The sequence below is a fragment of the Neolamprologus brichardi genome, chromosome 17, assembly GCF_056152115.1.
Source record: "Neolamprologus brichardi isolate AB-2024 chromosome 17, ASM5615211v1, whole genome shotgun sequence".
NCBI lineage: Eukaryota > Metazoa > Chordata > Actinopteri > Cichliformes > Cichlidae > Neolamprologus > Neolamprologus brichardi.
This window is the reverse complement of record NC_142120.1, coordinates 20,535,633-20,560,904: the sequence shown is the minus strand read 5'-3', so window position 1 is coordinate 20,560,904 and position 25,272 is coordinate 20,535,633. Positions and strand designations below refer to the sequence as shown.

Sequence of the window (25,272 nt, the reverse complement as noted above, 5' to 3'; positions counted from 1 at the left end):
TTGGTGTTTGGACAAAAACTTTAATTAAGACTTCATAACATCTGCGTGAGGGTGAAATATTTTGACTCGCCAATTTAAATTTAATTAAAGTCTAAAACTACATCTTCATTAAAGTCTGAAGTCACTTCTCCAGGCTCAGGCTGAAAGTTGCTTGGATGAGGGATGAAGTGTTTCTCCCACTGAAATTTGTGTTCAGGTGAACTGAATCAACCTCCTTGGATTTCTTTACCTGGGTTATTCATCACGCATCAAGAGATTAAAAGTTATTGATATTAACTTAACAAAATAGCTTTAGCAAACACGAGTTAAAGCAGCTAGCAAGCGGTTGGACTAAAGCTTTGTCTGAGAGTGTTTATTTAACTGTAGCGCATAAATATGAAGATCAGAATACAGAGACCATTACTGTAGATTTCTGTGAGTCTTTTTTTAGTGGGAAACAAAACAGATCTTTGTACAAATCAGAGCTGTCACTAGTGATTCAAAGTTCTTGAGCTAAGATAACGTGAAGGAACAGGGAAGATAAAAGTGTTTGAGTTTGGCTGAGGTCACTGTGAGCAAGCGTGGAGGAGGGAAACCTGCTCCTTTCTTTCCTCCTGCTCTCCTGCCCTCAGTGTTTCCAGTAATTTCTACTCCTGTCTTGTTTCTCACTCAGGTGTGTGTTGACTCATTCCTTTCACCGGCCTTTAAAGAGGCGGGAAGTCCTGCATGGGTGTGTTTATGTGCTTGTATGTCTAACTCTGTGCAACACTGCTACACTCATGTCCACCTCCATGTTTTATCCTGAACTCTGCTAGACTGGATTTGTGTGATTGAAATTGCAAAATAATCCTTTTTAATCTTATACTGGGCCTTCGTGCAGCCCTTCAGTTCAGATCTTCTGTCTGAAGCGATTTGTTTTAGTGCTTCCTATTAAAGCCATCATTTTTCTGATTGGCTCCCCTACATTAACAGGGGGACATTAGTTTGGGTTCAGCATGAGGGGTCTTCACAAATGTGGAAATGTATGCGTAACGGGGCTCCCAGAGGTTGTCAGACTAAATGTTTTTACATGCGAAGGGTGTTGAATGGTTCCTGTGTCTGAACATAAACAGGTCTCTGTGGTTCTTTAATAATTCATAAGTCTAAATTCTGTTTATTTTCAACGTGTGTCATTATTTTTACAGTCATCACTGATTCATTAATATGTATTGGATGACTTTTTATTAGTTTATGCTCTGTTTTGTTTCTGTACTTACAAATCCAGGTGTGTCAGTCACGTCTGAGCCAAAAGGTCAGATGTGACTGACTAAAGCTAACGACACTAACAGTGTCTCTCTCTCTCTCTGTGTCTCTGCAGTGATCTCAGTATGAATAATCTGACTGTGTTATCCAGCGGAGCTCTGTCCAACCTGCACTTCCTGGAGGAGCTGTGAGTCACACAAACACATGGCCATGTTTTCATCATTTCAGAGGGCCTTTACACAACCTCTACTTACTTGAAGTCAGTGTAGACTCAGAAGAAGTCTTGCCATTTCGAAACAATGGAGAAGATTCAGCATATATCACAGAGGTACAAGTGCAAGGTGACACGATGACACCTCTAATAGCTGCTCTAAAAGTAGAAGCCTCTCTAAAAATGGTCCAGAGGTGCACGAAAAGATGACCTTGAACCAACAATCAGGCTAACTTGTAGCTTTTAAGAACCTGTTCTCAGAATCTCCTCTCCACACCTTGTGTATGTTTTCTTCTTTATCATCCTTCAAGTCTCCACGCATGATCAGATATCTTACGAACTCTTGTTAGTGGGCGATGGACTGAGATGGATGAAAGTGAGGGTGTCTGAGCGGGCGTTGAGCTCATGTATCTGTGAGGAGATGATATGTAATCCCATCTCTCCTCACCTAGCAGCCGCCACGTCCTGTACGAACATTTCCTTAAAGCTGGGGAGCCGAGAGACAGCGAGGCTGACCTCACAGGGACCTGAACATGACTCTGACTGCTGTTATGCTCTGCTGCCAGCTGTATGTGTCTGTGTGTGTGTGTGATATTTGTCACCGCAGCGTGAGAAACGTCACTGCGGCGATAGGACACCGCACAGATGCATGCTGGGTGTACGCAGACTGGCTGAACTTTGTGTGGCCCCTGAAAAACATACACCTACAGGACCCACTGTGGGTCAGTGTTTTGCTGCTGGTTTGAAATGAAAGCACCGTGTGTGCTGGAAACACGGATCCCCAAACACACCTGATGTCTGACTGTTAACTTGTCTAAAAGATGATGCTCAGTGCGAGTCTTAAAGCTAAACTTGTGAGTTTTTGGAAACAAATTCATCAGTTCATCTTGCAGACTGTATCCAAGCAGCTCTAAATTTTAATTGCTTAGGAATGGCATCTTCTAAAGATGAGATGAGATGCTGTAATATTCAGCATATAAGATGTCAAATTTTGCATTAAACTCGGAAATGTTTCAAAATATTAAGATAAATGTCGGTTGCAGTAAACCCTGCAAGCTCAAGGATTTGCTGTTAACATCCTCACCTGGACTGTGTTCTGACGTCCCGTCTGAAGAAGTAAAACAACAAACAACAGGCTCATTATTGGGGAAATACCCACAGCGGAGTATGAGTGCTACATTAGGAATGAAAAGGATTTTTTTTTCATTATTATTATTCATTTTGAGAATAAATCCAAAATTTTAAGATTAAAGTTTAAATGGTATTTTGTAGAGAGTATAGCAGCCGTGGCAGCTGTTTGACTTGAAACAATTTTAACTTCCATATTCCCACTTTATTCTCAACATGAACAATAATAATTTATCTTAAAACAATGTTCTTAATGTCTAATACTCCTTTGTAAATACCTCCACCTACAACAGCAAGCACCAAAAGCACTAAGGGCCCACTGCCAAAGTGTAAAAGAATAGTAAAAGCCCTCTTTTTGAGACACTTTGTTAGCATGAATGCAGCAGCTTTGATTGGTTGGCGCTGTAATCATCTCTGATGGGGGTGGACACGCTGAAAGGTGATGGTGGCACTTCATCTGAAGTTTACTTGGAACAATGAAGAGGACTCCTTTTCTCATACATGTTTCATTTTCATATTTGGAGGATGTTTATAGGCTGACATGGTGCTTTGGGGTCACCCTGTGTAAAAGATATTCATGGCTGTCCACAAAAAACATTCACTTTGGACTCCTCATAGAAACATTAAAAAATATTTTTCATTTGTAAACACATCCCTCATTTAGTTCATTTTTATGCTAATTTGGCCAAAAATGATCTGAAGTCAGTAATGCTTATAATCTCTCTCTCTGTGTCTCAGGCGTTTGGCGGGAAATGATCTGACCTTCATCCCCAGAGGAGCATTCACCGGCCTCTACAACCTCAAAGTGCTGTAAGTTCACACATATTTCCTCACGGCATGATGCCTCAGCAAACATACACATTTTATGATTGTTATGTGAATATGTTCCTAAAAGAACATCCTGGTTAAACACAAAAAAAAAACATTTATTGGTTTTTGGTGTTTAACCTAGACTGTTTAATCCCATTAAACTGTCTCTGCTGGGCTATTTTTACTGGGCTATTCTCTAAATGTATTAAGATCTGTTCCTTCAAACTTGATCTTGACCTTTAAACGTCCTTTGAATTTGTAAAGATTGGCCAAGATGCATCAGAGAGCTTTATTGTCATTGTGCAAGCAATGAAACTGCACTGGAGACTTCACACATGTTCAAAGATAAATGGGACTGGAGTAAGATAAGAGCTGTATACGGTTTACATCGGGGTGCATAAAGCATCAGTGATAAAGGTGCGATCTAACAGATTACGATTGTTTAAACCTGATAAAGGTCCTCAGAAAGATAGCAACTCAACCCCACCCTCTCCACAACCCTCACCCACCTCCTACCCCCCGGACACACACACACACACACGCACACAAACACTGGAATATTGTGTGGTATGTTTACTGGTGCTAATCATTCACAGAGACACTTTGAAGATTTCATGTGTGTCTCGGTTTAGTGCACAGTTTCTGCAGTTTGGAACAACACTTCTGTTCCCTGTTTACATTTTACACATTCGCTCATACCAACACATTATTCTGTTGTCTTCTATTCTTCTCTCTGTTCATTTCTGGGTCAGTTAATTTTCTATTTTATTGATCTGTAAACATTGGGACTGTTGAACTCCTGTTTTTGCCGCACTGTATAGTACTGTCTTTTTAATATTTCTAAAAGCTACAATCATGCACATTATTATTCTTGAAACTTGGTATTTGGTAAAGCATTTTTCTACTCAAACTGAGTACACAAAGGGCTTTTTAATTACAAGCCTCATTCACCCAATGTCATACACATTCATGCAATTGTTTTTTTATGCCTATGCACCTTGACACACCCACTCACACGGATTAATCGGGGACAACTCAGGGGTTGATAGCTTGTCCAAAAAGACTTTGACATGCTGGCTGAAGTAACTAGAGATTAAACATCTCACCTTCTGATTGAGAGACGTCCCGCTCTTCCTCCTGAGCCACAGCTGGCTGTGTTTTATGAATGGACGTTTCACATTTTTTGTTTTATTGTAAGACTTCATAAAATAATTGGGATTGACCAACACAGAAAGAAAGCAAGAAAATAAGTTTCCAGGTAACACAGAAACTTCTAAAAGATTTACAAAACAAATTCTGCAATAAATGGAGTTCCACAGGGTTGTGCACTAGGGCCTATTATATTTTCATGGGCCAGTAACTTCTACAATCTAAAGAGCCATTTTGAGCTAATTTTTTTGTCCCCAAAGTCTGTAGGGAGCCTCAAAATATATTTGAGTCTTGTATTGAAGCCAACACAACATGTCAAGACTATCAACATAAAAAAATATGCAAGCATATACAGGCCAAAACAGAGTAAGCGGTCTATTTTTAGTCACTCTGCAACCAGGAGCATTGGCAGTGAAAGCTGCAGTTTTGAAAGGCATAGACAATATTTTAGATAACACAGAATACATGTTTGTTTGCTATGCAGATGACACCCAGGTATGTTTATCTATGAAGTCTGATTTATTACTTAATATACAAACATGTCTTGAAGAAAAGGAGGACATATCCTTTAACAAACCAATATTATAAACAAAAATATTTTTTAAAAATCACAACAGAAAGTGTAAAAATAGTTATTCACCACTTTTAATCTATTTCCTTAATTTCCAGACTTTATGCTAAGATTACTGGCTTCTGATTATCCTGTAGATATACATGCGACTCTAGTATTTCCCAAAATGTGGTCCTTGTAAACCATCTTTGTGTTGTTTTGTTGCATTTAACACTTTTTGTTAAAGTTTTGATTGCGTTTTTACAGGATGCTTCAAAACAACCAGTTGAGATCTGTTCCTGCTGAAGCCTTCAACAACCTGCACAACCTGCAGTCACTGTGAGTCACATTTCACTTTGTTTTTTTTAGTTTCATGTATTTGATTATGTTAATTCTTACTTTATAAATATACCGTGCCATTTTACTGACCACACGTTTTATCTTTTATAAATACTGTGTATTATTTTAGTTTTTCTTAAATTCCTTTGTGTGCTATAATCATTTGTCTTATGTAAACCTAATTTTGAATCTATGTTTAATATAACTATACCTTTAACCTAACTTTAACCCCAAGTTAAACTACACCCTCTGTCTTCGTGCTATTGATGTATCTTATGGGAACATTTGTTAAAATATGTTTTTAAGTCCATGCGATATTAAAATGGCTTAATTTTCCTACAAAAAAGGAATAATACACATATAGACACACTAATCCAGCGGTCCTCAACCCAAGTCGTTTGGTACCGGGCTGGGAGAGTTGAGGCTCGGGTGTTTTTTCAGAGTTTTTATCTGTTTTTATTGTTATTTTTTTATCGTTTTTATTGTTAACCCTTTAAACCCTAACCTGTCACCGGTGACGGTTAGCATTTTTAGCAAGGGTGGGCAACTCCAGGCCTCGAGGGCCGGTGTCCTGCTGGTTTTAGATCTCACCCTGGGTCAACACACCTGAATCAAGTGATTAGTTCATTACCAGGCCTCTGGAGAACTTCAAGACATGTTGCGGAGGTAATTTAGCCATTTGAATCAGCTGTGTTAGATCAAGGACCAGGGTTTTAATAGTTTTGCAATTTTCATTAGTTTTTATTTTTATTTAGTTTTGACTTCAGATTTTCAATTTTATATCAGTTTTAATTAGTTTTTACCAATTGTTTGCTAGTTTAGTTTAGTTTTTATTTTTTTGAAAATCCTTAGTTTCAGTTTAGTTTTAATTAGTTTCAGTTATAGTTTTAGTTGTGTTTGCAATAATTAAGTGTAACAAAATCCCAGTTTCATCATATCAGTCATTCTCTTCTGCTTATCCTTGGGTATGTTGCTATTCCAGCTACCATACCCTGCACCCTGGACAGGTCGCCTGTCTGTCGCAGGGCTAACATGCAGAGACAGACAACTCACATTCCCACCTATGGGTTCTTTAAATAAATAAATAAAGGCAGATGAACAACCATTGATACCAGGCAACTATAAAATGTATATCTTGGCCCCAATGAGACTATTAACTCTTGCAGCACCGGGTGTTCGTAATTTTGGTTCAAGTGAATTGATAAACTTTTTGAAGGTAATTGACTCACACAGTTGTGTAGATATCCCAGTCCTGTTGTCTCGGGATGCATCACGCTGCCTTGCCTGGGGTTAGCTTCTGTTTTAGGTAAGCTAGGTTAGCCTTCTTGTGTGAGCTTTTCAAGTGCACTTTAAGGTTTGTGGGATTTTTTTCCCTTTAGAAATGTCACTCATAATTTGTCTGTTTCCACTACAAGACACTTGCTTTATCCAAAACACAGTCATATTCAAAGTAATCCCAAATTGGACTCTGGCGCTTTCTTACGACATTTCCTGACATGATTCTGCGCGTGGATGGAGCAGCAACACAGACGACTCGACTAACGTACTTGCCACCTGCTGGCATATAATGAGACACAGCAAGAAAAAAATCTGGAAACTAAACTTCATTTTCACCCTTGACTATTGTATGACACGCACACATCAATGAAAACTAAACACATTTTTGCTATAAATTCAGTTAATTTTAGTTAGTTTTGTGAACACTCATTCCAGTTTTAGTTAGTTTTCCTTTTTTTGTTTTTATTTTTATTTCCGTTAACGAAAATGTTTTTTCACTTCTAGTTTTTGTTATTTCGTTAGTTTTCGTTAACGATAATAACCTTGTCAAGGACACATCTAAAACCTGCAGGACATCTGCTCTTAAGGCCTGGAGTTGTCTTCCCCTGGTTTAAAGGGTAAATTAGGTAAGGGTTTGAAGGGTTAACTCGGTTTCCCTGGGTCTTTGAATGTGTTATGAACAGAGATGGGCAGTAACGCGTAACACTGTAATTCGACTACTTTTTCAAGTAACAAGTAATGTAAGGGATTACTATTGCAAAAAAGGTAATTAGATTACTGTTACTTTCCCGTAAGCACGCCACGTTACTGCATTACTAAAACTTTGATTTTTTTTGCAAAAGTGACAATGACGTAAGCGAGTGCGACGTTCGTGGCAACAGCTGTGTGCAGATCAACAAAGGATAATATATCGAGTGCGGGAGAGAGTATGAGCATGCAGCGTTTAAAGCGTGGAAGTACTGACCTTACTTTGAGTTTGATTCCGTAAAAAGTGACAAAAACATTAGCGTCCGCTGTTCACTGCGTGGGAAGAAAACTTCTTTTTACAGCGAAAAAACCCTTAACCTCTTAAGCCCCAACGCCCCCTGATACGGGGGCAAAAGGCAGGAGATCAGTTAGGCTTGGGGCTTAAGAGGTTAACTTCCGAGCAAGCACCTAGTGCGCAAGGACGTAATGTGAAATTTACAGAGAAACTCGCAGATTCTTCCACTGACTGCTGCGGCACATCTGCACCAGGGCAAACCTCTGCCTGCTATACAGGTGAAAATAGAGCAACAGAACCGCTGAGTCTTTGATATTTTCTGCTGTTTCACTTGCATTTATTTGAAAGACTGAGTGTAAACACAAAAAACTATTTTATTTTATGTGCTGGAATGTGCAGAAAATAGGTTTAAATATTAAACAAATTTCTTCAGTCAGAGAATGGTGCATATAATTTATTTTTTGCTTGATGCATAAAGTTAAAAGACTAAAACTAATAAAAACAAGTTTTAAAAAGAGACTTTTTCATTTGATTACATTTTATATGATGGATTATGCTGAAAAAGTAGAATTGGGCTGAAAGATCTATTTCTTTATCACCTATTCAGGTTGTAAATTATGTTTTTAAAAAGTAACTAAGTAATTAATTACTTTTGAAAATAAGTAATCAGTAAAGTAATGGGATTACTTTTGGGGGGAAGTAATCAGTAATTAGTTACTGATAACTTTTTTCAAGTAACTTGACCAACACTGGTTATGAATAAATCTTCCTCTTTTTGGTACCAGTACTGGTTTTATTTTGTTGTATTTATCCGCGACAGCTTAAAGGCCGGTCCGTGAAAATATTATAGGACATAAACCGGTCCGTAGCGCAAAAAAGCGAGCGCTGTGCTAATCCCTTCGTTTCATTTTACTCTTTGGTGGAAAGGAATGTGTCTCACACACACGGCTCAGTATATTAATGTATGTAGTGCAGCGAGTGTGTTCTCTGAGCCTGATAACACACAGTAATTATACTGAAACTGTACCTCTCTCTCGCTGTGTGTGTGTGTGTGTGTGTGTTGGGGGGGGGTGAGAGATAAGGGTATAAGAATGGAGACGTCTGAGTCTTTCTTTTGGTCTAAGGTCTCTCTCATTTATCTAATGGACAATTATGTGAAGTCCCATCCTTCTCTTCTCTCTCCATGTGAACAGAGGAACTACTGTTAGGATGAACATACAGTCAGCTCTCTCTTTATATCTACAGATCTTGCATGTTTATGTTGCACGGCCTGCAAAAGAGCTGTGAGTTTTCTGCCTGAACTCAATACAGCAAAAGTCAGTAAAAGGGAACTGAATGATATTCAGTAACTTTTTTAAATTAATATTAAACTGATCAACTAGAAAATTAAGACCAGACCCTTAGACATCTCTGTGCCTCAAATATTCCCACACCCAATCAGACAATCACTGAGTTTAATCTGAGCATGTAGCATTAGCAGAATTATCATTTATCCTATATGCAACATCTATATCTGAATCAAACTTCCCTGATTCAGAGCACAAATCAACAGGTGTTAAAGGTAAAATGTTCCATATTGGGAAATATTACAGCACTGTCTATCAGATTTTATTCATATTATAAAAAACAGGAAAAGCTATACCAAGTATTTATGTATTATAATACTCAAATAAGTTGTATTTATATAGTGCTAAACACAACAAATGTTGCCTCAACCCCTAAATTGTTGTGTAAAGAGGAAACCCCAACAATCAGATGACTCAGTTTATGAGCAAGCACTTGGCAACAGTGAGAAGGCAAAACTCCCTTTTAACAGGAAGAAATCTCTTACAGAACAATGCTTAAGAAGGAGCAGCCATCTGCAACCAGCTGGGGTGAGGGGAAGGAAACAACAAAAGACACACTGTGAAAGAGAGCCAGAATTTAAAATGAATTAGGTAATGATTAAACAGTGGTGTATAAACTCATGAAGAGTGAAAACAGATGAGTGAAGACGAAGTGGTCAGTGTCTATTGCAGCGTAACTAAGAGAGGGTTCAGGGTCACCTGATCCAGCTCTACCTAACAACCTCTCTTTGAGCAACACAGTTAAAAATCAAACAGGGTGGTAAGACTGAAAAAAATGTTTTGATGCTGTAACATGTGTATAGAAGTTAATTAACACATAAACAAGACACAAACAAATTAAAATGGACCTTTAAATGCTTCAGTTCAAATAATTAAGCAATTATTTTTGCGTCTTTGCATTGTTTAATACCACTGCCTAACAAATGTTCAGTCACTCACTTATTAAGGCTTATTATTTTAATTTTCCTGCTTTTTGAGAGCTGTGCCTTTGTCCGACTCACAAAATCCACACAGTCACACTGAGTAATAAGTGTGGTTATTAAAATACCTTCATTTGACCTGAGAGCCAAGAGGCTGGTTGAGTGGTGCTTGAGCAGCCTGCCGATCATTCCTTTGCTGCTGGTCGAACACTTGATTTCTAATGTTCCTCTTGAACAGCTTCAAAGTGAAGTAAAGCCTTCAGTTTTGCATTTTGAGTCTCTAAACATAAAGCTTTTATTGTACATCTCAAAAAGTAGATGTTTTCTGTTATTATGTGAATAATTTAATAATAATTTAATCAGTAAAGAGAGTTATTAGTTCTAAAGTGTCTTAATTATGTAACTATAATGCCGCTTTAAGTTAAAAATTGCAGAAAGGATGGCTGGGTTTTTTGTACTTTTTATTAAAAATGAGAAATTAGTATGTTATCTGCCGGGTAGAAGTCAAAGGTTCCATCACTGTATTTAGTCATTGTTTTTGTTTTTGTTTTTGTTTTTGTTTTTGTTTTGTTTTGTTTTTGTTTTTACCATTTTTTTAGTAACTGCACTTTTTTGTACTGTATGTTGTTAGTTTCAAGAAAAAAGAAAACTCTTCAATTTAAAAGGCTGTTTATTCACTTTTATGTTTCTACAGTTGATTCAGAAACGTTGCTAGATTTCTAAATACCTCCAAACAGAAAATTTAATTTTGGAGCCAACCCTAAATCTTGTCTTGGAGCAGCTTGAAAACAATTCTTGTCCCTAATTTATTGATTAAACCAATCTGGGAATCTATGGCTATCGTCCCAGTCTCTGGGGACAATGGCCAATAGTTTAAGATTTCTGATGTTTCTATCTGATATCTGGAGCTAGCTAGCCATCCTTTCCTATGTGCAAATATTATATGATCATTGGGTTTTGAAATTATCTCTCGTTTACTGGCAAAGAGCAAAAAACATTTAGTACCAAAAATCTTACATTCTGCATATTATATACAGTTATGTGTTTGCACCAACAGTCTAGCTAAAAAAATCCAACCTGACTCATTGGCAATATGTATACAGAATTGCTCTGTGAAACTTTTTTTTTTCCCGCCTGTCCCGTTTGGTTCTTTTGCCATCAGAGTTATTGTCTAAAGGCGAAGAAAGATGCCCAACGGATTTACTTTACCAAATAGACCATGCCGGCCTTGGGATGGTCTATTTGATTCACCTTTTATTGTTTATTTTATTTTATTTTCACTTGCTACACACGGGACAGACTTGACTGGGGGAAAAAAAGGGAGAAAGAAAGAGGAAAAGAAAAACAGCGGGGAAGAGGAATAGTGATAAGGGGCAAAAAACCAACAAAACAAACAGACAAAAAATACACATATCAATCACCTGGATCACCTGTTGAGAAAGAAAAAAGAGAAAACAAGCAAAAAAAAAAGAGAGCAATATAATAAACAACATCATCGCGATGATCTATGTGAATATAACAGTAAATACTAAATATTGAATATTATTGTGCAGCACGTAAGATCGACAGCGCACAGTGTGCTTTAAGGTAGGAGCCAAAAAGGGTGTCGTTTGTGTGTGTGAAACTGTGAAACTTAATAAATGCATTTACATATATATGTACACATAACTGTTTGCTTGAATGTACACTTAAAATCAGTGTGTATATCTCTTCATAGCCGACTGGACGCCAATCATATCTCTAGTGTTCCCGCTGGCTGTTTCTCCGGCCTGCGTTCACTCCGTCACCTCTGGCTGGATGATAACTCTCTGAGGGAGGTCCCAGTGGAGGCTCTGGGCGAGCTCCCTGCCCTGCAGGCCATGACACTTGCCCTCAACCACATCAGCCACATCCCCGACCATGCCTTCAGCAAGCTGGGCCGCCTGGTGGTGCTGTATGTATACACAACTTGGGTTATCCAGAGCAAACAAATAGAGTAGAATAGAGTAGAACACCTTATGTGACACTAGGGTTCCATTGTAGATGGTTGGAATGTGTACAGGACCGTCTTGGAGGACCAGTTAACTAATGGTGTTGGTAGTAGATTTGCTGTTAAACTAGGCTGGTTACCAATGAAAAGAGCTGGCTAAATTTGGTTTATTTATGAGTAAATCCAACAGTGGTTGTCCATAGCAAACATATAAACATACCTAACATTAGATATAGGTAGATAGTTTATTAGTTGGCTAACTTACTCAGTTATTCTGTTATAATTGAGACATTTTTTAGCATAGATCCAGTAGCTGTAATCTCAGAAACTGATTTCTGAGATTTGTATATAAACATAAAGAATCTGTAGCAAAAGGGAGAAAAAGATTTTGCATGGTCAAATGAATTTCTTTTATTTCCTGCTTGTAGTATGATTTTTATTTACCAATCAAGTTTAAGTCAGACAAACACTCTGTGAGGAGATCAAAAGGAGAATCGCATTTACCAAAATGAAATCTTGAAACAACAAAATCACAACAACGGTCACCTTGAGGCTGTTGTTGTTGTAATTTGGTGCTGTATAACCACTGACTACCATCTTACAACAATTTAGCTTTAATTTTTTTTATCTTTTTAAAAATGTATCTATATATTTTAAAGTTGAAAATTTTGTAAATGAGTTAAATGATAAATAAAAATTCATTCTTTGCCCATATATCTGCTTCAGATTCAGAAAAATGGATGTGTGTGGTGTAATTTAATTTAAACTTGTTTCAAAAAGCTTAACTTAAGTTTACTGACCTTAAAACATCAGGATTTAAATCAGATCTATTCTTCATATGCAGGCTTACAGAAACTCTTTTCCACTTTTTGGGTAGTGTTTTTGTTTTTATCTGTGTGTTTTTGTTAGGAGCATTAAGTTCAACCGTGGAAGCGACTGTCCCCGTCCGTCTGTATTAGCTCCTTAATAACATGCAAGCTCTCTGTTTGTGTGATGGCATTCAGCGCGGCAGCATTGAAGTCTGCTGTCATTCCTTTTGTCCAATCGGTTTGAAGCTAATTTGCATGAAATTACCAAAAGAAAAAAACCTTCTTGAGAGACTCCTGGGCCCCTTTGAAAGAACGCACACACACACGCACACACACACAGTCTTTGTCTGCTTCATTAGTCCATCAGTCTCTCGCTCTCTCTCTCCACAGGCATCTCAACAACAATAGGATCGTTTCCATGGGACCGAACTGCTTCCACGGACTCCACAGTTTGGAGACGCTGTGAGTTTCTGTGTGTGCGCTCGTGTGAGTGCGTGTGAGCAGGAGTTGGAGCAGTCAGGGTTGAGTTGGGGTCAGGGTGAAGGGTTAGGAGATGAGAGAGCCTTAATTTTTACATTTGTAGAGGATCCTTAATGGGATTTATGTTCAAAGAACCTGCACTGATTTGGAGGAATCTTTTTTCTTTCTTTTCAAGAGTTTCATCTTTAGCCTACCTTAGCACAAAGATATAAGGAAACAGAGAAAGTACCAGCAAAGCTCCAGAGAACGCCTTAAAGAGCAATGTTAGTACTGCTCTTTAGCGTACATATTTTATTTTGATGTGGTAAGGCAAGCTATGTAAAACTGCCAGTTCAGATCTGACAGTTCAGATCTGTGGCTTTGAAGAGAATAAACAGCTTGATGATCTTTTTTTGATAAGTTGGAGCCCACATCTTGCTGGTGCAAATTATATATCGAATAGTTTGAAAATTATGCCCTCCATCCCTGCATTTATTACAGTTTGCAAAGGCATTCAGTGGGCTGGACTGGATTACCTATAAGGCCAATTCTGACTATCAGGAGATAGTTTGAGATCCCTGCAGTAAGTAATAAATAAACGTTAAACGAAGAAAAAAAAATTGATAAATCTGATACCTTTATTTTTTTAATGTTGTTTTCTGTCATATATGTATATTGAGGCTCAATGTATATAATGGCACTTTACAGTGGCCCTGTGAGATCAACTGCACTGCAACACCAGCAAATAGAAAAAGGCTGCAAAAACATGTAAAACACAACGGAAGTTCACGTTTCTTCATGTTTGTTCTTGATTTCTTAAGTTGCAGTCTGTTTGATGAGCCGTCATATTTATTTTGTTCAACTTAGTAAACAATCCAAATTATAGACACCAAGGAGACAGGTCAGTCAGGCTGATGGAAAAAATAAAGAATCTGGAGCTTTCAGATAAACAATAAGATCCACACAATGGAAAAACATCAATTTTCTTTCCTTTATCCAACTCAGGGTCATTGGAGGGCTCAAGAAACTCGAGAGCAAGAATTGATGATGAAGACAAAGATTGAGGGAGAAACTCAATAAAGACCGTGAGCAGGGTGGGAAAAGAACAAAGGAAGGAAGTAAAAACATGAAAGGCTGCTGACTTTCAAAATAAAGGCAGAAATTAACTAATACAGGGAGGAAGACTAAAAATAGGTGGTAAAACCCTCACTTTTATCACAGAAGTTAGACGCTTTATTTTAGATTTATATTCTATTTTGTCATAAACATATTTTTTACAACCAACTTTTCCAAGATCAAAACAAATATTTGTGTCATTTGTAGGTATATTATTAATATACAGTACAGTTTACTGATGGCTAGCAGCATCACGAGCTCCACATACAGCTGATTTTAAAAGATCTAAAAAATGGCGCGTGCTTGAACAGAAACACATGTGGGAATTTTCTGAGAAATGCTCGCTCTTAAAATGATCATCAATCTTATTTTAACCCTGTGCAATCCAAGCCAGTACACGCGTGGCGCTTTATGGAGAGATACCAGTTGTTTCTGCCGTCACCAGTAAGCATTTTACATGGAAATATTAAATGGAGACAGAGCAGATTAACCTGTGTGTGTGTGTGTTTATGTTGTGTGTGTGCGTATAATCTGAGGAATGTGTGTGTGGATAGAAATGTTTCTGTTTTCTCAGTCAACCAGAGAAGCAGGTTTAAACACACAAACATACACGGACTTCATTTGGAAATACTTCTGTGTGCGCTTAGCTGGCTCTGTGTGTGGCCTGGGCTGTATGCTAATCATAATTACTATTCATGCACACACACACTCATGGGCAGCATGTGTTTGTGTGTGTATGCGTGTTGGGAGGTTGTGTACCTGTATGATGAGCAATAATAAACCAGAGCAGAGACTCATGTTCATCTGAAGCTACAAACACAGACAGAGAGGGACCAGGAAAACGGATATGAGAGCAGAAAAAAATTAATGCAACCAAGATCTGATCAGACCTAAAGGAAAACACATCCGGCTTTTAGAAGAACATTCTATTGCTAACGTCACTGTCTAGTTGTGCTCCATGTTTCATGTAGGCCTCCTCCCTTTTGGCCAAATTAAGATTTTCTGGTTCCAGTAAGTGACGGAAACAGTGGTGAACAGAAAACCAAAATCCAGCTCTCAAAACTTCTCCACAAAAACCTTTGAGACTGTTTGTGGGTAACATGACCCAACCCACAAAAATAAAAACCACCATGCTGACTGACACCTGACAGTCAAGATAATGAGCTATAGCATGTTCTTAATTATTTTCAGTAGAGAAAGTAATATATGTCAATGAAAACCAAGTCTTAAGGGATCAGTTGGGTTTATTTCAACCTGCTATATTTCCCATTTATTGGGTCTGTCGTTGAACTCTTCTAGTTCACTGGCTAAGGTTTATCACTCTATGTGCAGAGCTGACCTTTCCCACTGTAAAGGTGTTTATCCAAGAGTCAACCATTCCAGTACAGACTATCTAAAAATGATAACATCCAAAGCTTGTGTCGAGCATGGCTGATGTTCCTAACCCAGATTTGATAATGGTCGTCCATCCTTCCATCCATTTTTTTCCCCATTTATTCATTGGGTTGGAGCTTATCCCAGTTGTCATAGGGCAGCAGATGTCCAAATCTTGAGCTGACTTTCACTAACAAAATTGTCCTAAATTAGAGTTAGCCTTAATGCCTATGATGACTCTTAACCTCTCACGGGATTTTTAACACAGCCTTTAGTCCTAGTTTTGACCGATCATATCCCAGATTAATATTTCCAACGTAATCGTTCATGCCCCTGATGTTACGCTTCAAAACATCGAGAGTTAACATTACAAATTTGACTCAATATTTCCTGTTTAGAGGATAAATAGTTTAGCTTACTAAGTGTAGCAAGCATTAGCAAGGCTGGGGCTAATCATGCTAACTGATGTGCATCTATGACGCTATAAATCAAAGTACAAAGTAATAAAAAGAAAACATTTGTTACATGGACATGGAAGACACAATTATTCAGAGGCAGAATTTAAGCTAAAATGATATTTGATTACTATTTACTATTTAATGTAACACATTATTTGCTTAACTTCAAGGCAAAGGTTTATTAGTTTTCCTATCTCTGTAAATACATTCATTACAAAAAAACCTAATCAAAATCATTACATCAAAACTAAAATAATATATGAGAGACAGAAACAAGAAGGCTTGATACAAACCCACACACAAATCCAAAAATCCTAACCTGATTGTAGATGTCTGAAAAATCTCTCATCCAATCCCAAACGTCCAAGCTCCATCAATAATAACCTTGGAAAACAGAAAGCATACCAGTTATTGTTGTTCCTGATCGTCCCCCGGACACACACATGTACTCACACACTCAGAACCAGACGGAAGCAATTTCAATTTAATGGTATTTTTCACAATGTGGCAGCTTCATTCCACACACGGTGGATTTGTGTGTATAATAGCCACCTGCATCCCAGAGATGGATGAGAGAACCTAATTGAAGCCATGTGTGGACTTGAAGAATGCTCTAGTCTCTGCTGGTGATGAAAGAAAAGAGCAAAAGAGGGAGGCACAGTTAAATGTTTCTTTAATAAACTCAAAAGATGGGGAAAAAAAAAGATTAAGCTAAACATCAAACTTGAAACACAAACATTTACATGAAACACTTTTCTAATCTAAAGCTGACATTCCCACAGCTTCTTAAAAACTGCTTTTTTTGTAATAGAACCAACATAATTCCCAGTGTAGAGCTGGTTTTCTAAATGTGAAGCAGTTACCAGTCTGGAGATGAAATTTCCAGTTTAGACTGGTGTGACTTTGGTGCTATTTGCTTCCCAACATTCCTTGTTTAAAGCATATTATTCCCCAAGTGCAGGTGTTTACCATGCTATATTCCCAATCTAAAGGTTATCATTAAGAGTACAGAATTATATATAAAGTGTATATATTTCTATATACTTTACACTACAGATGGACCGATCTGATGTATCGGTATCAGTCCGATACTGACATAAATTACTGGATCGGATATCAGAGAGAAATAAAAAATGTAATCCAATCCATTAAATATCAAAAAAGCACCTCACAAAACTTGCGACACGGCGCAACTCGGATCATAACCGTAGCACGTTGCAGCAGTATGCGTCACGTGATAGAGCGGCTGCGTGTATTTGTAGCCTCTACCAAACCGGTATTTCATCTCCGAGGAAGTTATCCCAGAGAGCTGCTACTTCAATCATGAAACTGATCAATGATCAGCTGATCGGCTTTTCTGTCGCGAGTCCGTCTCTCTTGTTTGTTTTTGGCCCACTTCGCGCCAGAAAGAGGAAACCAGCGGCTGAACAACAGCAGCACGTTTAAGCTTGATAATCTGTTGTTAGAATTTATTTACTTTCTACACCAGGATCTTTTTCTACGCAGCTGACGGCTGGTAACTGTGCAGGGGCGGATCTAGCAAAGTTTAGCCAGGGGGGGCGATAGGGCATGAACAAGGAAAAGGGGGCCCATAGACATACTTTTCTTTCTTATTCTCATTTAAAATGTCTAGCTTTTATTAAATAATTATCCGAATCTTACACCCAAAGTTTTAATCTTATGTAAAATGTATAGAAGTCCATTACTGTACATAGTAACTATTAAGTCTAATATACCCTAGTAAGCTATAGTACTTTTTCCTTTGGGAAGGTACCATCTGTGCAGTCTGCAGTTCTGTTGAAGAAAGATGTTGAATCTATTTAATTATTCTCGAAAAATAATTTATTTCTGATCATTTTTTTTCACACTGAATCAAATTAAAGTTGATTACGTCGATTAAGCATCATGAGGTGGAGGGTGGGGGGTTCCCTATCTTTTTTTTTTTTTTGCTGGGAGTTTTAGAGCCCTATTAGTTAGGTTGCTTACTCTTTAAAATACCAGAATAAGGAGGATGGTGTAGGTTTAAGTTTATTAGATTGATCAGTGTTGCTGAACTATGAAATATTTTGGGTGTAGTGTATTTTTTTTCATACAGGTATAACAGAATAGCTTTAGTGTTGTTGTTTTTTAACTTGAGTATGAACTTATACAAAAAGCAGCAAGATATTAAAAAAACAGTTTTATTGATTAAAAAACACTATATCTGATTCATATCGGTATCAGCAGATATCCAAATTTATGATATCGTTATTGGTATCGGACATGAAAAAGTGGTATCGTGCCATCTCTACTTTACACTATACTTTCAATTTGAGATTTATCAATACTAATATGGGATTTATGTTCAAATTGAGAGTCCACAATTCTCAGTACAGAGATTGTATTTCTAGCCTAGACTTTGCCATTGCCAGTATAACTGGTGCTTCCTGCTACTGGTGACCAATTCAATAATTTTTCTAATTCAAACAAACATTTTTCTAATTTATAAACATTTTATTGTCAGAAATATTACAGAAATATTAGTTTTCTTCTTTACTGATGTGAAAAGTAATTAATTCAACAAAGTTCAGCAGAAATTTTTAGCACCTTGGCATTTACACACCAGGGGGCGCTGCAGAAGACGCTACATAAGGAAATCTCTCTTTTTCTTCCTCAGAGATCTGAACTACAACAGCCTGATGGAGTTTCCCACAGCCATACGATCACTCAGCCACCTCAAGGAGCTGTGAGTCTCAACCGACTGATTGAAAAAGGCATCTGTTTATCCACAGCAGACATGGCTAGCTCAGGTTCTCCGGTTTAGCAAATGTTAGCATATGAGGCAAGATGTGGACAGCATCTTATGCTTGACTGTTTACATATTTGATGAAAAAGAAAAAAGGACAAAATCAATAAAAAAAATTCCCTAAAAGTTAGTTCAATCAATCACGACTGTCATCAAAATAACGAGAAGGGCGAGGGAAGCTTCCCAGCAATCATGATGAAATGAAGGAAGGAACTTTATAATAACACATGGTGGAAACTAATTTCCTTTATCTTCCCGTTTAGCGGATTCCATAGCAACAACATCCAGTCTATCCCGGAGCAAGCCTTCACTGGGAACCCTTTACTGAACACCATGTAGGTACAACTAATAACAGATTCAACAGATTGCAATATTTTTTACTTCCTGGTTCCAAAATTAATGAGGATAAAATTAATAATCTGCTAAATTCATCTATTATTTATTATATCCTCAAGATAGTGACAGTCATGGATGATGATCCTTCTTCTTACTCCATCGTCACCTTGATAAAAACTTTGCTGATGAGTTTTGTTGAACTAAACATGATGTTTATGGTCGGTGATAATTATTAGTGATAATAATTTTATAATGATAAGATCATGAAACATGTTTTATTATGCTTTACGGTGGGGCATGCAGAGCCCCTCGGTTTCTCAGTTCGATCCACTGTCATATGAGAAATCAAAAAGTTACAATAGCATGGTGGCTGTCTCCATGTTTATATGCAGCATCTTAAGTAATTTTGCTAACCTCTGTTTTACACTTGTTAGCCTCTCACTGAAGCCTGAGATGAAAAACGTGTTTTTGTGGACGTTTTGCAGATTTTTTTATGACAACCCAATTCACTCTGTTGGACGATCGGCCTTCCAGAACCTACCAGAGCTTCGCATGCTGTGAGAAACACTCAAATTCAACACACAAATAACACAGCACAGCACTTTTATAGATTTAACTAAACCTGTTAAGTGCTTCAGTATGTTTTGGGACTTTTCTGCCTGACAAACAATAGAATAGAGATATTTTTACTTCTGCCTAATCAAGATCAGAGACATAAATAAGTCTCAAAGCAATGAGTCAGTTACAACTACTCAATCTTTTCTAAATATTCTTGAATCCCAATTTAGATTGAACTGTAAGGACCTTCACCTTCACACCAGAAACTCCTTCCAGACATTCAAAGAGGAGACTGGCATAACATAAACTCCTCGAACTTTATGAACCAATAATATTCATAAAGGTCCAAATGATCATTTCTAGACAAACAGACGTAAACTAAAAGGGAAACTGATATCAAGGAGCAATTTTTTAAACATGTCTACATAAATATGGGAACTTTGTTCCATTCTTAGAAGTCAATAAAAGGAGCAGGGAATTTTACCCCCAAAAAAAACCAAACAAGAAAACAACAGGTATTTTAGACATCTGTCCAAAACATCTGCAAAACTACATTTATATTGTTACTTATTAGGCAAAAACAAACTGAATTCCCAATTTTATACCCAAATTTAAGCCAACACACTGCACTTGAAAGCATAACATTCAACAAATTAATTTTTTTTTTCTGTTCAGGAATGCAAGTAAAGTATTTAAATATTTAAGCAAGTATTTAAAAATTACCAAGCTTGTTCATACAGGCTGATTAACAGATTACAGAAACAAAAAACATGATTTCAGTAATTGCCAATACTGTGCATTTAGGATAGCTATGGCATAGCCTTCCATTGGGTGGTGCGCTAATAAATTTATTAATCACTGTATATCTTCTGTTCGATTGATGGATGTTCATTAAACATGAATAAAGTTCCAAACAAGATGAGTCTATGTGCAATAATGCCCATGACCCAAATTTCTGTCTAACAATCTTGTCACAGATATCTATATTATCAGTATTACATAATTTCTGCTCTGGATTTCCAGTCAACACGTTAAGCATGTGAGATAGTTGTTTCTTTTTTATTTCTTTCAACACGGCACCTGAAGACATTTTGCTGGACCCTTCATGTAGCATCACAAGTCCTTAAGTTATCTTTATTTCAGGAAAACAAATTACATTTTTCTGATTTTGTTTTAGGAATATATCATTAGTAAAATCTTTCAAAACCTCAGAAGTTTCAACTCTGCATCAAAGCAAAATGGCATGACAACATAAGATGCTGGACCAAAATGGCTTACATCTGGATGTATGGATGGCATAAAGCAGTAGCTGTGGAGTTAAAGAGATGTCCATCTGTCCTTTCCTTCAGCCACTAAAGACAGGTTCAGTGGTTTCCAATGAACATATCCATAAACTGAGTATAAATACCATCCAAAGCAATGACCGACTGTCGCAGAAGGAGAGCACCAAGACTGAAAGGCAAGGTTTACAAGATGGTAGTGAGACCTGCTGTGATGTTTGGTTTGGAGACGGTGGCACTGAAAAAAAGACAGGAGGCCAAGCTGGTGGTGACAGAACTATTGAAGTGAAGGAGGACATGCTGAGGAGGATAGGGGGTTTGGGTGAGAGTGGGTTAAGTGATTCCCTGTGGTGACCCCTGAAGGGAGCAGCTGAAAGAAGAAGAAGCAGCACTGATAAACTGAAGTCGAAGCTTCTGTCTTTGAACCTCACAGATCCGCCCCATGACAGATCCAAGTGTTGACAGCTTTAGATGAGAAATATCAAGTAATCGCTGAGCATATATGACATGCAGACTCAACCCTCCCTTTTGTTCAGTGCAGATGTTAATTACGCAAATAATGAAATGCAGTAAATCATTTTCTGCTTCTCTTAGCTTAAACGCTCTTTCCGTGTCCAACTCTCAGATCTCTGAATGGAGCTGCAGATCTCACTGAGTTTCCAGATCTGACAGGAACCAAAAGCCTGGAGAGCCTGTAAGTGACACATGCACACACGCACACACACACACACACACACACACACACAGAGGAATGTTTCATATCCGAGTGTGTTTCTGAGAGCTGAACACCCCAAATCACACTGCTGTTATTAATACGCAGCAATTATTATTTTATCTGACAGACTGTAACTTTATTTTTCTGCAGCTCAGCGTGAAATTAAAACCCTTCTTTCTCCTTGTTGTGACCCACTTTTCCGTGTCACAATAAACACCTTGGCTGTGTTTATTTTCTTGTCTTTTTCCATTTAAGCTCATTTCTGAAAGCAGTGTGTATTTAACAGTAACCTCACGCTGAACCAGTAGGTGGAAATAAAAAGTCCAACCAAACAAACCGTCCCACATTCTTCCATTTGACCCTCTCCAGTGTTAACCCCCCTCTCCAACATCCTGTTTCATCCTGTGAATCCAAATTCTGCACGTAGCTGCTTTTCTTTAATCAGACTTTTCCATATTGATGATTTATTTTTTCATATAATGAGCTTGGACCGCTCACCGTATTACTCATCACTGTACTGGCTTCATTTCAGCCATGTGGATGAGGGAGTCATTCCACCTTAATGCAACTTCAAAGCACCTCAACACATGGCTGTAAAGTGTAATGCACTGTGGATGCCCCTGGACACATCACAATGTTTCTACATGCTATTTAACAAGCATATACAGTTTATTTTACACAATTTACAATACAATATACGCAAACATGTTGTGTACTAACCTGTTTCCAAAAAAAACAAGACTACAATAAATGGAAAATGGTTCAAAGACAACAATAACTTAATTTCAGATTTAATCACTTTCTTAAAGGCTTTACAGGCCAAAAGAATCTGTGTTTGGCAGATTGTTTTTTTTTTGTTGTAACAAACTTTCTAGCAATAAATCTTATAGCACTAGGAAGCCTGTTTATTTCCCCTTTTCCTCTGATGTGGAGCCACATTTTCAAGGAAAATGCATCTGTGGGTTGCCCCATGAAAAACTCAGATCTTCTTTGCCAATGCCAAACAGCTTATTCTGCTACCGACTCTTGTCTGGTGTCGTTTACTGGATTGGATGAGTGAAGTCTGAAGAAACAATTTGTTCATTAAACAAACAGGTAGCATGTGGAAGAATCATGTGCAGCTACGACAGCCTGGCACCTCCTCGTCATGCTTGTCACAAGCTTGGACACGCACTGCTGAGAGATGACATCCCATTCTTCAACCAGCATTTGCCGCAAGTCGGTCAGTGTGGGTGTGTTTGTCACTCTGACAGGAGCAGCACAGCCAAGCTGATCTCACAAGAGTTCAGTCGGGTTGATGTCAAGACTGCAGGCAGGTCGTTCCGTCCTCTCCACTCCCAAATTCTGGATGTGGTCTCTGATAAACCCCGCTCTGTGGGGGCAAATACTGTCATCTTGGAGTATAGAGTTTGGTCCCAGACTGTGGAGATATGGGATTGCTACAAGTTGCAGAACCTCATCTTAATGTCTTTCTGCTTTAAGATTGCCTCCAGTGATGCAAACACCTGGAGTACAATAAACTCAAAACAAAAGCCAAAAGCAGAATAAGCTGTTTGTAATTGGCAGAGAAGATTTGTCAATTTTTTCATGGGTGCAAACCACATACTCAACTCTGCTGCTCAACCAACAAATTCATTTTCCTTACAAGTGTGGCACCATTTAAGGGGAAATAAACAGGTTTTTCAACAGTATAACATTTACTGCCAAGAAGCACTGTCACAATAAAGAAATAATCAACCAAACACAAATTTCCTTACTTCATGTACCTTATTTAATGTTAAAAATTGAAAAATCTAACAGTTTTGCTATTTATTTTTTTTTAAATGTCACGATCAGTGCATGAAAAGGCTGAGAAAGTTGTATAATCCTACTTAAAAAACAAATGGGAGAACAGAAACACCACCATTTTGTCCAGACTCCTTTAGGATGGACTGAGGTGATGTGGAAAACTGTCCTCTGCACTGACCAATCAGGTTCTTTTTGGGAAATCATGGACGCTGCATGCATCCAGATGAAGACCGTGCTTATTTACGCAAGACCATGCCATCCTCCATGATGGTATTGCAGAGGCATTAGTGCCTGTGGGGGGAGTATCTTGTTCATCCGTGACAGCAGCATTGATGTTGAACGGTTTCTACAGACTTTGAAGAAACATATGTCACCACCCAGATTCCCAGCGTCTCTTTATGAGAAAGACGTGCATATTTCAGGATAGCAATGCCAAACCCCATTCTGCATGTATCCCAGCCCTTTAAAAACATCTGGAACAATATGAAACTAAATATATGACAAAGGCAGTCAAGATCTATGGAGCAGCTAGCTAACTTGCAACAAGCAATAACTCTTTTTAAAGAAGGTCGAAGGCATCACACTGTGAAATATTCCCTGGCACATTCTTTTTAAACATGTTGCTGATGATAAATTTGTAATATGAATGTAATATCTGTGGGGGAAAAAAACTTTTTTAGCATTTTATCTTTTAGGTTGTTTCATTTTCATAAGATTTCCGCTTATTAGAAACAGGGCTGTGAATACATAACACATTTTTAATGTACTTCTAAATTGCTCCCGTGGAAAACTAGTTCTGTTTTATCTCTCTGTGTGTAGGACTATCACCGGAGCTCAAATCACCTCATTGCCCAGTTCGGTTTGTGAGCAGCTTCCAAAGCTGCAGCTGCTGTGAGTCCAAACACAACAATTACATCCACATCTCTGCATGTCTCTGAACACTGAACTCAGGCAGGTCCCTGAAGGCCCTGTATATCATCAGGGACTATTCATGTCTGTCCATCAAATCATATCTGCTGTTGCTTCATTTATTTCAGATATTTTTTTAAGTCTTGGCTTGTATGCTGGGAGCTGCTGTGATGTGTTCAGTGTGTATAGGAAATTACGGTGCTGACAGCTTCAACTCACTCTCTCCCTCTGCAGCGATCTCTCCTATAATCAAATCCAGACTCTTCCCAGCTTCTCCGGCTGTGAGAGCATTCGAAAAATGTGAGTTTAATGTTCATTTTACATTTAATTAAACTGTTCTTCTTAATGTTTTATTGCCTTTTTTTTTGGGAGGGTCGGATATAGCTTATTTTTTGCCTGTGAAGCCTTTAAGACACAGTTATTAAATCTGAAGTTACCATAACAATCAATAAAGTACAGACAGCTGTGCATTATGGGAATAATTATCACCCTCATAGTCTATTTCTGACCAATCAGGTCATTCAGGAAACACTTGCTGTAAAACAGATTCTTTAGTGATGTAATGGAAACAACGATGGCTAATATGTGTGTGTGCATGTATGTCTGTTTTTGTGAGGACCGCAGTGAGTTCTGGGCCTTGTGAGGACATTTTGCACAGTGAGAGTTGAGAGTTTGTACAGTTCGAGGCTTCAGATTCAGTTTTGGGGGAATATGAGTTAGATCAAGTGGCACCCCCCCCCCCCCCCCCCCCACCACCCCCCAAAAAAACAAAACTGCAAAAA

At 38.0% G+C, this 25,272-nt stretch overlaps 1 protein-coding gene across 1 annotated transcript in view; it reads left to right on the top strand.

The window, feature by feature from the left end:
* The window catches only part of LOC102787110 (leucine-rich repeat-containing G protein-coupled receptor 5-like), a 49,241-nt gene that overhangs the window by 12,259 nt on the left and 11,710 nt on the right, over positions 1 to 25,272 (top strand). Inside the window, exons 2-12 of the mRNA XM_006781002.3 lie at positions 1,337 to 1,408; positions 3,299 to 3,370; positions 5,337 to 5,408; positions 11,652 to 11,867; positions 13,103 to 13,174; positions 18,776 to 18,844; positions 19,168 to 19,239; positions 19,726 to 19,797; positions 21,704 to 21,772; positions 24,401 to 24,472; positions 24,725 to 24,790. Coding sequence (XP_006781065.1) covers positions 1,337 to 1,408; positions 3,299 to 3,370; positions 5,337 to 5,408; positions 11,652 to 11,867; positions 13,103 to 13,174; positions 18,776 to 18,844; positions 19,168 to 19,239; positions 19,726 to 19,797; positions 21,704 to 21,772; positions 24,401 to 24,472; positions 24,725 to 24,790 — 924 coding nt within the window. The remainder of the gene's footprint in view (positions 1 to 1,336; positions 1,409 to 3,298; positions 3,371 to 5,336; positions 5,409 to 11,651; positions 11,868 to 13,102; positions 13,175 to 18,775; positions 18,845 to 19,167; positions 19,240 to 19,725; positions 19,798 to 21,703; positions 21,773 to 24,400; positions 24,473 to 24,724; positions 24,791 to 25,272) is intronic.